Source organism: Colobus angolensis, unplaced genomic scaffold (assembly GCF_000951035.1).
Source record: "Colobus angolensis palliatus isolate OR3802 unplaced genomic scaffold, Cang.pa_1.0 Scaffold18, whole genome shotgun sequence".
Taxonomy (NCBI): Eukaryota; Metazoa; Chordata; class Mammalia; order Primates; family Cercopithecidae; genus Colobus; species Colobus angolensis.
In genome coordinates this window covers 5,966,287-5,980,977 of record NW_012114932.1, presented here as the reverse complement: position 1 = coordinate 5,980,977, position 14,691 = coordinate 5,966,287, and the positions used below count along the sequence as shown (strand labels likewise).

The 14,691-nt window shown below is 40.1% G+C and overlaps 1 protein-coding gene across 3 annotated transcripts in view; it reads right to left on the bottom strand.

Annotated features, from left to right (window-relative positions):
• Positions 1-14,691, bottom strand: part of LRRC2 (leucine rich repeat containing 2) — an 86,962-nt gene that overhangs the window by 5,703 nt on the left and 66,568 nt on the right. For all 3 annotated transcript variants that reach the window (XM_011939231.1, XM_011939230.1, XM_011939229.1), the window contains 3 exons: positions 9,952-10,088; positions 6,620-6,765; positions 4,092-4,247 (listed from right to left, as the gene is read on the bottom strand). In XM_011939231.1, the coding sequence (XP_011794621.1) occupies positions 4,092-4,247; positions 6,620-6,765; positions 9,952-10,088 (439 nt within the window). The remainder of the gene's footprint in view (positions 1-4,091; positions 4,248-6,619; positions 6,766-9,951; positions 10,089-14,691) is intronic.

Genomic DNA, 14,691 nt, shown 5'->3' with positions numbered 1-14,691 from the left:
ATCCACCCATCCATCTACCCATCCATCTACCCTTCTATCCACCCATCCATCCACCCATCCATCTACCCATCCATCTACCCTTCTATCCACCCATCTATCCATCCATCCATCCACCCACCTGTTTATCCAACCGTCCATCCACCCATCTGTCCACCCATCCACCCACCCATCCATCCACCCATCCATCTACTCATCCATCTACCCTTCTATCCACCCATCTATCCACCCATCCACCCAACCATTTATCTAACCATCCATCCAACCATCTGTCCACCCATCTATCCACCTATCCATCCACCCATCTATTCACACATCTATCCACACATCAGACATCTCATTTTTTTATGCACCTGAAAGCACCATCACACACATTGTGTACTTTTACTTTGTTAAGGTCAATACTATACACATTCTGATGTGTAATCACATCTCACTTTTCTTTTGCCTGCAGTTTGATTCTAAAATTGAAAATCAATAAATAATATTTACATTTTTGTAACAACTATCTGGTAAGGCTTAGTAATGCCTTCCTATCTGAGAATGAGAGAGCAGAATTTGGCTCGGCCCCTGAGTATGTAGGCAGTGCTGGCCAAGGTACTGGCCCCACTGTGGGTGATCACTCGCTCAGGCATGGAGCTAGCAGATCCCCAGGGCAATCGCCAAACACAAAACTCTGCGGTCTTTTCTCCAGGGCTACCTTAGAGAACGTCTCAGGCTTTTGGTCTGGGGCCTGGACTGCTGGTACAGAGGGGTCTGCCCATTGTAATTAAGCAGGTGGTTGGGGGGTGCCTGTTGATATAAAACTTTTTCCATTTTTTCTCTTGTTTTAAGCACCATATTTCTGTCTACACCTCCCTGTACTAACATTTCTGGCCACCAAGCATCTTCAGGACAGATTGGCTTGCTCCTCGGCTTGTTCTCTGGGATTTGGTTTGTTTCACCTTACTTTCATCAATGACTGCTATTCTGTCCACTCGATGTATCTCAAAAAAATTTGAGATTTCTCATATTTTAAATTTTTTCCTTTCATTTTAGTAGACTCTTTTAAGGGATAAGTGTATAAGTGTTAAAAGGGATCAAGCCATCATCATTAACATGGCATTTCTTATTCTTTTTATAACTTTCTTTTTTTATTTGACTTGTTTCTTGGTCTAGTTTTCTTTCTACATGCTGTTTATACCATATATTTATGATATTAACTATATATGGCATATATAGCTATGTACTCCAAGATTTCTTATGCTATAAAGTGAAGAAAAGGCTTTATCACTAGCCAGTTTCTTCACACCGTATGAAATCATTCATACTTTCCCCAGTTGCTTATGAAAATTCCTATATCACGTATTAGCATTGATTTCAGGACTACCTATTCTCTTCCAATAACTCACCTACAAATCATTGCCCAGCATGGCATCATTTTGAGATCACCCCTTCTAAATATGCTGTAATTCTTTTTTTTTTTCCCAGATAGGGTCTTGCTCTGTCGTCCAGGCTGCAGTGCAGTGGTGCACAATCATGGCTCACTGCAGCCTCGATCTCCCAAGCTCAAGCAACCCTTGCATGTCAGCCTCTCGGGTAGCTGGGACTACAGGCACATGCCACCACGCCAGGCTTTTTTTTTTTTTTAAGACAGGGTCTTGCTCTGTTGCTCAGGTTGGAGTGCAGTGGTGTGATCATGGCTCACTGCAACCTCGAACTCCTGGGCTCAAGCGATCCTCCTAACTCAGCCTCCCAAGTAGCTAGGACTACAGGGGCATATCACAATGCCTGGCTAACTTCTTAATTTTTTCTAGAGACAGTATCTCGCTATGTTACCCACATTGGTCTCAAACTCCTGAGCTAAAGCAATCCTCCTGCCTCACCCTCACAAAGGGTTAGGTTACAGGCATGAGCCACTGTGCCCGGCCACATTATAATCCTTGATAAGGCAAGTTCTGTCACATTATTCTTGTTTTCTAAAATTATTATTACTGTCCTTAGCTTTTGTCCTTCCACGTATACTGTCAAATCCATTTTTCAAGCTCCAAAAAAGAAATTCCATTAGAGTTATGATTAGAGTTATATTAACTTAAGTATAATTTTTGGAAGAAATCACATTTTTACCGCCTTCTCACCCAGAAAACATACATTATACCTTTTTCAAATATTCAAAACTTCTTTATTATTCTTTGGGAAGACTGTTTAATACTCTTCATGTAAGAGAACTATTTTCACTAGGGTTTTCCTAGATATTTTAGATTTTTGGTTATTTTATTAATGTCATCATTTCTTCCATTATTTTCCTACAGGTTATTTCCTTTTTTTTTTTTTTTTTTTGACGGAGTCTCACTCTGTCGCCAGGCTGAGTGCAGCAGCGCGATCTCAGCTCATTGCAACGTCCACCTCCCGGTTTCAAGCGATTCTCCTGCCTCAGCCTCTTGAGTAGCTGGGATTACAGGTGTCCATCACTGTGCCCAGTTCATTTTTTGTATTTTTAGTAGAGACGGGGTTTCACCATGTTGATCAGGCTGATCTTGAACTTCTACAGGTTATTTCTAAGAAATCAGTAAGCTATTAAATTTTTCTGCAAACTTGTATCTATTCTTTTTATTGAAATTTCAATAATTCAAAGAGCTTTCATCTGATTCTCTTAGATTTCTGAGTCCTACAATTATATCATTCGAAATTACTTTAGTTAGGTGAGAGGTTTACCCTGACTGCTATGAGACATGAAGCTGCCAAGCCTGCTTCCAGGGTCTGGATGTGGAAGGGGCTCTAGGGAGGAATCCTGCTACCCCTCTCACCGGTGGTCCTCTTCTTATTCAAACAATATTCCACACACAGCCAAGCACAGTGGAAGACCTATTCTAGTGGAAGGAGCAGAGTAGGGCATGCGTGAGATGTCTTACATTCTGTTTATCTTGTGCTTATACAGATACGAAGTTGGTCTCTTTCTTTGCAGCAGTCAAACCTCTTTGTTTGTTTGCCATGCATTTATTGCAAGGACAGGAAGATAAGATCGAACTCTGCTGATAGTAAGCACTTACCACTGAAGAACTAGGAGTCCTGGGGAAATATTCTCGCTAGTGGTTGTGTTAACAGCCACCTGGTGTTCAAGGCTAATGGGTCTCTGGACAGAGAGAAGGTGGCTCTCACTAAAGCAGCCTCGTGTGAAGAATGTGGGGAGGGCCCAAACCGCTGAGGATGGACAAAAATGGTCTCAGGTAGAATTAATGGGGCAACCCAAAAGCTCCAGATTCTGGGAGGATGTGCTGCCAGGGAGCCATCAGCTACCTTGGAGTCATTTCAGGGAAAGGTGGAGCTAGGACTTTTCTTTTCTTTTCTTTTTTTTTTTTTTTGAGACGGAGTCTTGCTGTGTCGCCCAGGCTGGAGTGCAGTGGCGCGATCTCGGCTCACTGCAAGCTCCGCCTCCCGGGTTCACGCCATTCTCCCGCCTCAGCCTCCGAGTAGCTGGGACTACAGGCGCCCGCCACCACGCCCGGCTAGTTTTTTGTATTTTTAGTAGAGACGGGGTTTCACCATGTTAGCCAGGATGGTCTCGATCTCCTGACCTCGTGATCCACCCGTCTCGGCCTCCCAAAGTGCTGGGATTACAGGCTTGAGCCACCGTGCCCGGCCACTAGGACTTTTCAATTCCATTTCCATCTCACCCCAGATTGGAGGCTGTTTGGAGTACATTTGCATGGATGGTTTTTCTTAGTCATGGGTGGTTTATAGGTTCACTTAAGGAAACCTAAAGAAGGGTGAAGCAACCAGGGAGGGTCCTTTCAACATCTGCTGATCCCTCCAGGCCAGCAGCGACATGATCACTGAGCGAGAGACCATAGGCCCTGGACATATGTCCTGCAACACCACCAACCAGCATGCAGCATTTGTGCAGAAATCCTCTGAACCCTATGCCTCTTCCTCGTGTCATATGCCACAAACTCCAAAATCCTGTAAAAAGTCACCAGAACTTCTGTGAGTTGGGATCAGGTTCTCAGAGTATGAGAGGCATCTAATCCAGGTTCTGAGACAGCTGCCCAGGCTCCAGTGCTGCTCACTCCTTACCTGTGTCTGAGTGTGTCTGCTGGGATTTCTGGGCTACTCACTTTAAAGGTGTGGACGAGTCACAAAGGGCAGTTGGGAGCTCCACCAAATGGTCCCCACTGACGACTAACAGAGTGAGCTTCTTCAGGTTCAGCATGGAGTAGGGAAGGTAGGTCAACTTGTTTTTATACAAAAGAAAGCTCTGCAGCTCCTCTAGCCTAAGAAGAGGTAAAAACAATCGTAACACTGAACTTAGCATCATAGCTAAGGAAACCAACGTGAATTACAAATAAATTCTAATAGGAAGTCCCTACTTTATTTTATCCATGTGACCTTTATGAGAACCAACTTATTCTAAGTTTTGTTCTTCTTGTGTTTTTTTTTGTTTTGTTTTGTTTTGTTTTGTTTTGTTTTTTTGAGACAGGGGCTTACTATGTTGCCCAGGTTGGAGTGCAGTGACATAATCTCGGCTCACTGCAGCCTCAACCTCCTGGGCTCAAAAGATCCTCCCACCTCAGCCTCCTAACTAGGACTACAAGCACATGCCACCATGCCCAGCTAATTATTTTTTGTATTTTTTGTAGAGACAGAGGGTCTTGCCATAGTGCCCAGGCTGGTCTTGAACTCCTGGGCTCAAGCAATCTGCCTGCCTCGGCCTCCCAAAGTGTTGAGATTACAGGCATGAGCCACTATGCTCTGCCTAAATTTTAAATAACTAAAGTCATGCCAGGTGACATGATTTTTTGTAAGTTTTTACTGACTTAATCACCAGTTGAAGACACAGCTATAGCAGTGGGATAAGCATACTGCACAATACACACTAGGCCATGATGGAGCCTCAAATATCTGTATGTCCCTTCTGAGAGTCAACTGCATTTATAAGGGTTAAGAGGGCATGGGAAGGCAATCATACTGGAATGAAAATGAAAATAAACAGATTTTAGCAATGTACTTCCTTTTGCACACTTTTTTTTTTTTTTTTTTTTAATGAGAGAGACAGGATCTCACTATGTTGCCTAGGCTTGTCTTGAACTCCTGGCTTTAAGCAATCCTCCTTCCTTGGTCTCCCAAAGTGCAAGGATTCCAGGCAAGAGCCACTGTGCCCAGCCTCCTCTTGTATATCTTTAAAGCCCAGTTATTATCCTTCTGTCATCACATTTTCCAACTTTAAAACAGGAAGGCAACTGCAGAGTGAAAAGTAAATGAGCAAAATATGTTTCAAACATGTCTTATTCTGTATTCCATTTTATTCTAACTCAGTGGCCTCCCCCAGGGAATTTTTCTTTCATTTATCTCCAAAACTTTGGTTTATCACACAAATATTTCATAAAGTTCCCATGTTGCAAACTAAAAGATCCCCTCTTAGTCTCAAAAGCCTGGAAAGCATCAATACATATCACATGTACCAGGAATAAAAAAAAGTCATACAAGATGGTATTCAGGCCTAAACCAATGCTGGCCTCTGTGTCACCACAGCTTGCTTGTGTTTCTTTATAAAAAAGATTGTAGGCCAGGCATGGTGGCTCATGCCTGTAATCCCTACACTTTGGGAGGCTGAGGCAGGAGGATCACTTGAGTCCAGGAATTCAAGACCAGCCTGGGTAATATAGCAAGACCTTGTCTCCACAAATAATTATTTTAAAAAATTAGCCAGGCGTGATGGCACACATCTGGGGCCCCATCTACTTGGGAGTCTGAGGTGAGGGAATTGCATGAGCCCAAGCAGTCGAGGCTGCAGTGAGTCACGACTGCACTACTGCACTCCCGCCTGGGCAACTAGTAGGACTCTGTCTCAAAAAAAAAAAAAAAATTGTAGATTCCAGGATGCCAGAGATTGTGTTTCATTTACCACTTTAAACCCATCCCATTCTCTAGGCTTGCCATACAGGAGTCTAATAATATTATAAGTGAATGACTGAATCTTACATGATAACTCTTATTTTAAAAAACGTGAAATAGCTGCAAGAATAGAATTTGGGCCAGGCACGGTGGCTCATGCCTGCAATCCCAGAACTTTGAGAGGCCAAGGCAGAAGGATTGCTTGTACCCAGGAGTTTGAAACCAGCCTGAGAAACAAAGCAAGACCCTGTCTCACAAAAAATAAAAACTTTAAAATATGTATATTTTTTAATTTGAAAGAATATAATTTGAAAACCTGGCTAAGCATATCAATTTTGTTTGAAAGTTTATGTATAATGAATCAATAAATGAAACTAATAAAATTTGTCCTCATTGATATTCTAAACATAGAGTGATATGTTTCTATTCTATACTTAATAAATTAACTTTTCCACTTCTGTAGCGTGAAGGAAAGTTAATGGTGCCATTCTATGGAAGACTAAAGGAAATTAAAGTTCATCAAGACAATGAAGAAGTGTTCAAATGCACGTAAACACATACATGTATCATGCAGACTGGAAATTGTCTTATTCTATAATTTCCTTGGAAACTGATTTCCTGGAAACAATAAACTCTGGAAAATTAGTTGATTCCAAAGAACATTCATGTACTATACATGTTTTAAATGTTAACAGTGTTTGAAGCGTTAGTAACTAATACATACACCTCACCTTAGAATGCAAGTAGCTACCTGTCTATATCTTGAGGCAAGTCGATCAGGTTATTGTTGCTGATATCCAACCACTGCAAATTCGACATCCGCAGAACACAGATCGGGACACTGGAAAACTTGTTTGCTGAGATATCTACAAATGTAACTTGCTTCAAATTACTTAACTAGAAATGAATAACAAAATGTTCTAATTACTTTTATAAGAGTGGGAATAAAGTTCAACCAATAATTTTAAGATTGATATTTCTTGGAGGCATTTCTATGAATATATGCAAAGCAGATCAATACAGGATGTATTTTGGAGCACCTCGGCTGTGTCATTCACTGTGTATGGGTAGGGAAGTTAAGATAAATAATACACTGCAGCTGCCTTCCAGGATTTTATATTGCTATAATTATTAGTGCAAGCTGGACTCGGTTGCTCATGCCTGTAATTCTAGCACTTTGGGAGGCTGAGGTGGACAGATTGCTTGCGCCCAGAAGTTCAAGACCAGCCTGGACACCATGGCAAAACCCCATCTCTACTGAAAATACAAAAATTAGCCAGATGTGGTGGTGCACACCTGTAATCCCAACTACTTGGGAGACTGAGGCAGGAGAATCACTTGAACCCGGATAGTGGAGGTTGCAGTGAGCTGAGATTATGCCACTGCACACAAAAAAAGGAAAAACTATATATATATATATAAAATATTAAGCAATAGTTACAACACTGTATTTTTTATTTTTGATATATAGATGTAAATATGTGATAATCAAAATACAAAGGATGAATGTAATGGAGCTATACTGGGGCAAAAGTTTTTATATTTTACCAGAATTAAGTTATTACTAAGCTGAAGTAGATTGTGTTAAATTAAGAAGAATATTGTAATCTCTAGAATAAGCACACACAAAAATAAAAACAAAAAAATAGTTTTTAAAAATCAACAGAAGAAAAAAAATGGTATACTAACAAGTCAAAAGACACAGATTGTTAGTCAGGTTTTACCAAAAAATCCAACTATATGCTGGCTATAGGAAACACAACTTAGAGTCAAAGATACAAATAAGTTAAAAGTAAAAAAGATGGAAATATATATATATTATATCATGTGTATTAGTTTATTCTCACACTGCTAATAAAGACATAAACAATACCAGGTAATTTATAAAGAAAAGAGGTTTAATGGATTCATAGTTCCACATGGCCGGGGAGGCCTCACAATCATGGTGGAAGGCAAAGGAGAAGCGAAGGCACGTCTTACATGGCAGCAGGCAAAAAGAGGTTATGCAGAGGAACTCCCATTTATAAAACCACCAGATCTCATGAGACTTATTCTTATGAGAACAGCACAAGAAAGACCTGTTCCCATGATTCAATTACCTCCCACCAGGTCCCTCCCATGACGTGTGGGAATTATGGGAGCTGCAATTCAAGATAATACTTGGGTGGGGACACAGCCAAACCATATCACCATATCATCATGTAAAACATAACTATAAGAGAGATAGAGTGACTAAATTAATATCAGACAAATTATATTTAAGAAACAATATTGTTAGGAATAAACAAGGACATTTCATAATAATAAAAGGGTCAACAGCAGGAGTTCCCCTGACGTATGTCAGGAAGATGCAAGAATCATAAATGTATATGCAACTAACAACTTAAAATATATGAAGTAAAAACTGATGGAATTAAAAGGACAAAGAGACAATTCAACAATTACAGTTAGATTTTTTTTTTTTTTTTTCGAGATGGAGTTTCACTCTGTCATCCAGGCTGGAGTGCAGTGGAGAGATCTCAGCTCACTGCAGCCTCCACCTCCCATGTGGCCTAGTCCTGGGAGTGGGAATGGGGATTCATATCAAAGGTGTAAGAGATAATTGGGGGTAGTAGGGAGGAGTGATGGAAATGGCCTAAATTTGAATCTGTACACTTGTAATGGGTGAGTTGTATCGTATGTAGATTACACTTCAATGAAGGAGGAAAAGGTAGAAGAAGGGACAGAGAAGCAAACAGGGAGGCTGTTGCCCCAGTCCAGATGACAGACAACACTGTCTTCACCAGGGTGGCAGTGGGAAGGTGATGAGAATGGTTACACAGAATATATTCTGGAGGGCATGCTCAACAGGATTTATTTATGGATTGGATGTGGCACATGGGAGAAGAGAGGTTAAGGATGACTTAATTTACTTCCAGCCTTAACATCTGTGTGGAGATTAAGCCATTGCCTGAACTGGAAAAGACTGGGGTATGAGTGGATCTGTGCAGGAAGCCATGACCGCTGGCATAGTACCCTCACCAGGACACCTGCTGGGCATCTCCTAGGGTAGAATGGGTGCTAACAGCTTAGAAGCAGCCACTTCCTCCTATACCCTGAAGCATTCAGGAAAGACAAATAATGCCCCTTCTAGGATGGCAATCGGTGTCCAGTGCCTTGTCACCAGCAATCACCATTTATAGCCCATTCATTACCAGTAGGATTGTGAGATCCTTCTCTCTTTCCAGCACGAGGTGCTTATTGAGTTTAATTTGGCATTAAAAATTGTTCACTTTTATGTGCTCCACTTTATCAGAAATGATTTAAAATCATTTTTCCATGAATACAGACCAAAAGAAACTAATGACTATTTTTAAATTAGTGGATTTCTTAAATCCTATCTGTAGGACTAGTTTAGTCATCTACAAGTTTTGCTATGAGTATATAAAAGAATTTTACCCCTTTTATTTTCAATTTTACCATTTTGGATAAATAAATTAGGGTCTGCATTAGAGACAACAGGCATCATATATTACAAGATCAACAAACATTAAATAAAAATTTCTTGTGTGAAATTTTGCCTGGTTTTTCTTTGATAGCATTTCTGAACTTAAATTCGGGTTCTAACCTAGTATAAAATGTTTTTAAAGAAGGACAGGTGTGGTGGCTCACGCCTATAATCCCAGCACTCTGGGAGGCCGAGGCAGGTGGATCACTTGAGGTCAGGAGTTAGAGACCAGCCTGGCCAACATAGTGAAACCCCATCTCTACTAAAAATACAAAAATTAGCCAGATGTGGTGGTGTGCACTTGTAGTCCCAGCTACTCAGGAGGCTGAGGCAGAAGAATTGCTTGAACCCAGGAGGCGAAACCTGCAGTAAGCCGAGATCGCACCACTACACTCCAGCCTGGGTGACAGAGCGAGACTCCATCTCAAAAAAAAAAAAAAGTTTTTAAATACCAGTATATGGTGATTGAAATGTCAGGAAAAGGTGATATAATAAAGATAGATTTCATATGTTAACACTTCTTGCCATATTATAGGCCATTCTATGTCATAAACCAAATAAAAGTAAATCGTAGTGCAGAAATGTTTATCTCTTACTTCAAAGGGCAGCTCCATTAATTCTAGATTTCCAGAACAATCCAGTCTGTCTAGATTTTCACAATCTCCCAATTCTGGAGGAATGCTCTTCAGATGGTTGAAACTCACATTGAGTTCTTTCAGGTTCTTCAAACAACCTGTCATCAGAAAAAGTTAACATCCATTGAATAGGTCCTTTAAGGTCTTTTAAGAACAAAAAACAAAACTAAGAAGTAAACAGCTCTGTAAATAATGATGGGGAAGGAACTAAACATAATTTAGCATTTGGGTTTGGGGGGGTGTATCTGATGAACATTATCTTGTAGCATCATGAACCCGAGGTTCTGAAATCACAGTTTTTCAGTGTGATAAGGGTTCAATATTACAGAATCTAAAACAAAACTTTTAAGGCTCATGCCTTCAGTGTGTCATATTTTTAAATAACTGATTTGTCTATTCTTTCTTGAAGTGCCCAGGGATCTTTCCAACTGAAATGAAATCTGCCTACCTACTTTCTGTTCCCCCAAGCCCTCAGACCTAATTTCCAGTAAGGGGAAGATATTGCAACTGGAGCACAGCGAATTATATAGAGGCTCCTTGTTTCTAAAGCCCAAGGAGCAGCTTAAGGAATTACCATATCCCACAATATTTGAGTAAAAATGTTTAAATACAGATGCTCCCTAACTTACGATGGAGTTACACCTCAATAAGCCCATCATAAGTTGAAAATATCATGTCAAAAATGCATTTAATACACCTAACCTATCAAACATTGTAGCTTCACCTAGACTACCTTAAGTGTGCTCAGAACACTTACATTAGCCTACAGTTGCGCAAAATCATCCAACATAAAGCCTGTTTTATAATAAAGTGCTGAATATTTCCTGTAATAAATTGAATACTGCACTGAAAATGAAAAGCAGAATGTTTGTATGGGTACTCACACTTCCTTCCTTCCTTCTTTCCTTCCTTCCTTCCTTCCTGCTTCCCTTCCTCCCTCTCTCTTTTCTTTCTTTCTTTCTTTTTCTTTCTTTCTTTCTTTTCTTTCTTCCTTTCTTTCTTTCTTTCTTTCTTTCTTTCCTTTCTTTCTCTTTCTTTTCTTTTTTCTTTCTTTCTTTCCTTCCTTTTTTCTCTCTTTCTTGCCCTTCCTTCCTTCCTTTCTTTTCTTTTTTTTTAATTTTTTTTTTTTTTCTTTCCTTCCTTTTTTCTCTCTTTCTTGCCCTTCCTTCCTTCCTTTCTTTTAGGTGTTTTTTTTTCTTTTTTTCTTTTTTTTTTGGTTTTACTTTAAGTTCTGGGATACATGTGCAGAATGTTCAGGTTTCTTACATAAGTATACATGTGCCATGGTGGTTAGCTGCACCTATCAACCCATCATCTAGGTTTTAAGCCCCACATGCATTAGGTATTTGTTCTAATGTTCTCCCTCCCCTTTCCCCCCTACAGCCCCCAACAGGCCCGGTGTGTGATGTTCCCTCCCTGTGTCCATGTGTTCTCATTGTTCAACTCCCACTATGAGTGAGAATATGCAGTGTTTGGTTTTCTGTTTTGGTGTTAGTTTGCTGAGAATGATGGCTTCCAGCTTCATCCATGTCCCTGCAAAGGACACGAACTCCTTTTTTATGGCTGCAGAGTATTCCACGGTGTATGTGTGCCACATTTGCTTTATGCAGTCTGTCATTGATGGGCATTTGGGTCGATTCCAAGTCTTTACTATTGTAAATAGTGCTGCTCTTTTCTTTTTTGTTTTCTTTTTTCTTTTCTTTTCTCTTTCTTTCTTTCTTTTTATTTCTTTCTTTCTTTTTCTTTCTAGCAGCCGCACCCTTCTAGGAACAAAGTAAAGTTTCTACTGAATGCACATTGCTTTCACACCATCAAAAAGCTGAAAAACCTTACATCTAACCATTGTAAACTGTGGATCATCTGTAATTCCAATAATTAGCTATTTTAAATCCATATAATGATAATTTCTTGGGAGTTTCACAAGGAAGTTAAGAGCACCACTCATTGTCATTCTTAATTCCTTGATGTCTAATGTCAAAAATAATTGCTGTAATAATGAGAAAAACAATACCCTGTCTAGTAATCACACCTCCCTAACTCCTCCCCTCCATCAGCCCTCAATAGATCTATAAGACAACACGATAAGAGATCAAATTCCACCTCCTTTACAAAATTCAGCTGCTCAACATAAAAGAGCTAAAAATCCCTTGTTCATTCCCAAGTTCCTCACTATGCTTGAGCATCAGATCCTGCAGCTGAGTGTTTCCTCATTTATCCCTAGTTTGTTAGGAGCTATATCTGCTCCTCTAGGAGAGAAACATGCCCTGAATTAATATATTTTCATTTCTTTTCATTTTGCCCCACATGTGAAAATTGATTTATTCTAGATGCCCTCAATACTTACCTTTGGTAAAAAAGAGGATTTTCTCAAAATACTCCATGTTAATGACACAAAGAGTATCAAGAAGCAAGTACTAGAAGAAAATTAGGGTGACAACCTTACCTAAATCATTCTAAGAACATCTTCCTCTTTATTATTGTGTTCTTTTCTTAAGAATTTCCTATATAATGATGAAAAATTGTGATACTCACATGTCATAAGAATTTCCAAACTGGAGATATGATATGTGTCTCAGCCATGTGAGAAGGGAATGGTCTGTTTTTGCCTAAGTTATGGATGTATTTAGATAAATTATATTCCATTGACTTGAAATAGACTGAAAATTATAAGTTGGATAAAATACATATATGACTTAAATCTGGTATAGAGTGTTAAAGCCTCTGAGATTTATTGTCCCCCTCCTTCCCATGGGTTAACTCACAAAAATATTCAACGAGAGAATTTTAGAGGTGGCAGATGTTTTAAAGATCAGTCTGACCCTTATCCTACAAATGAGGGTACTAAGATTTAAAAAATTAAAATATGTGCTCAAGTTACTCAAAGTTAGATAACATCTGTGTCTTCAGAATCTTAGGTCAGTCTTCAATTCACTAAGTTTAATTTTAAAATATTTTGGGAACAAGTGAAATAAATCATGTCGTAATCATCACTCAGCTACCAGGGAGAATGGGAAAGGTTTAGATGTTCTGATACTGAAAGAGAACATTAACATAAAGATGATGCTAATAATAGTAATGATAATAATAATGGCTAGTGAATGCCAGGGATTCACCTACTCTAAATGCTTTCTATGTATTATCTATTTAATCCTCACAACAACCCTGTGAAGTAGGTACTATTGTTATTCCCATTTTACAGATGAGGAAACTGAAAACCAGTAAATGACTTGCTCAGGGTGACCTTCCAGTAAGTTGAAGACCCAGGCAGCCTGATCCTGGAGTCCACTTCTGCCTTCATGGTGTGGTCGGGGGAAACATGTGAGGCACAGACTGAAGAACACAGTGTAAGCCCATGTGTGTAAGTATATTTAACATGCATGGTTACATGTCTGTTTATAAATAGACAGCTACAACGTAGGTCTGTAGAACAGCATGAGTGCATGTACAATGTGAATACCCAGGAAACTTAGTGCTTACTGAGAGGCTTGATTTTACATTTTACACATTTCTAGAATGTTTGAATAGTTTTCCCTGCACATGAACGAGGTCTGTGGGGATGACATCATGTCTCCAACAGGACTCGAGTGTTTGGAATAATAACTTGAATAATCACTTGGAAGAACAAGTATGTACCCACTATATTGGTGTTTATTGCCTTATCTAATCCTCACAACAACTAAATGACAGCAATAACTATTATCGCCACTTTACAGATGAAGACACTGAAGAGCAGAGAGATTACGTATAGTGCCCCAATCCCACATTGGTCTCCCACGGATACCCCTCACCCACCAATCTCTTCTCCTCCCCCGAGTGTGCAAGGATCACATCCTCACTCCCTCACCAGTGGTCTCAACCATGGCTGCACATGGGAATCATGTACGGAGTTTGTTAAATGCTGATTCCTGGCCCTGTACCGAGATTCCTATGGAATTGTTCTGTAGTGGGTCTTGGGCATTTAGATTTTTAAGGCTCTTTGGGGGATTCTAAAGTGTAGCCAACGTGAAAACCACTGCTCATATCAAACTGGCTCACAAGGAAAGAATGAATATTACATTGGTGTAGTGTGGGAAAACCACTGCTCAAATCAAACTGGCTCACAAGGAAAGAATGAATATTACATTGGTGTAGTGTGGGAAGTTAAAAAAGAACAGGTATTAATCTGGCTGGTAATAATTTCAAGGAAGACATTTCAAGAGATGAACAAAGATAAATATTAAGTGGAACACCTCTGATGACATTACAGACAACTGTGAGCATGACTCATCCCATGGTGATGCTCTGACGTCCCCCCTCTTTTGACAGCTCCATGTTTAATACCCCATCTATCTTGCTGCCAACCACTGGATTCCCAAGCCCAGCTGGCAGGATAACAAGGATCTCTGAGTCTAGGTCAACCACTGTGGCTTCTCAAATGTATAAAGACAGAACCTTTCTACTTGAAAAGGGTGGTTTATTTGTTTGTTTGTTTGTTTGTTTTGAGACAGGGTCTCACCCTGTCACCCAGGCTGGAGTACAGCGGTGCCATCACCAGTCACTGAAGCCTGAACCTCCTGGGCTCAAGCGATCCTCCCACAGGCATGTGCCATCATGCCTGGCTAACTTTTTACTTTTTGTAGAGATGGGATTTCGCCATGTTGCCCGGGCTGGTCTCAAACTCCTAGGCTCAAGTGATCTGCCCGCCTTAGCCTCCCGAAGTGC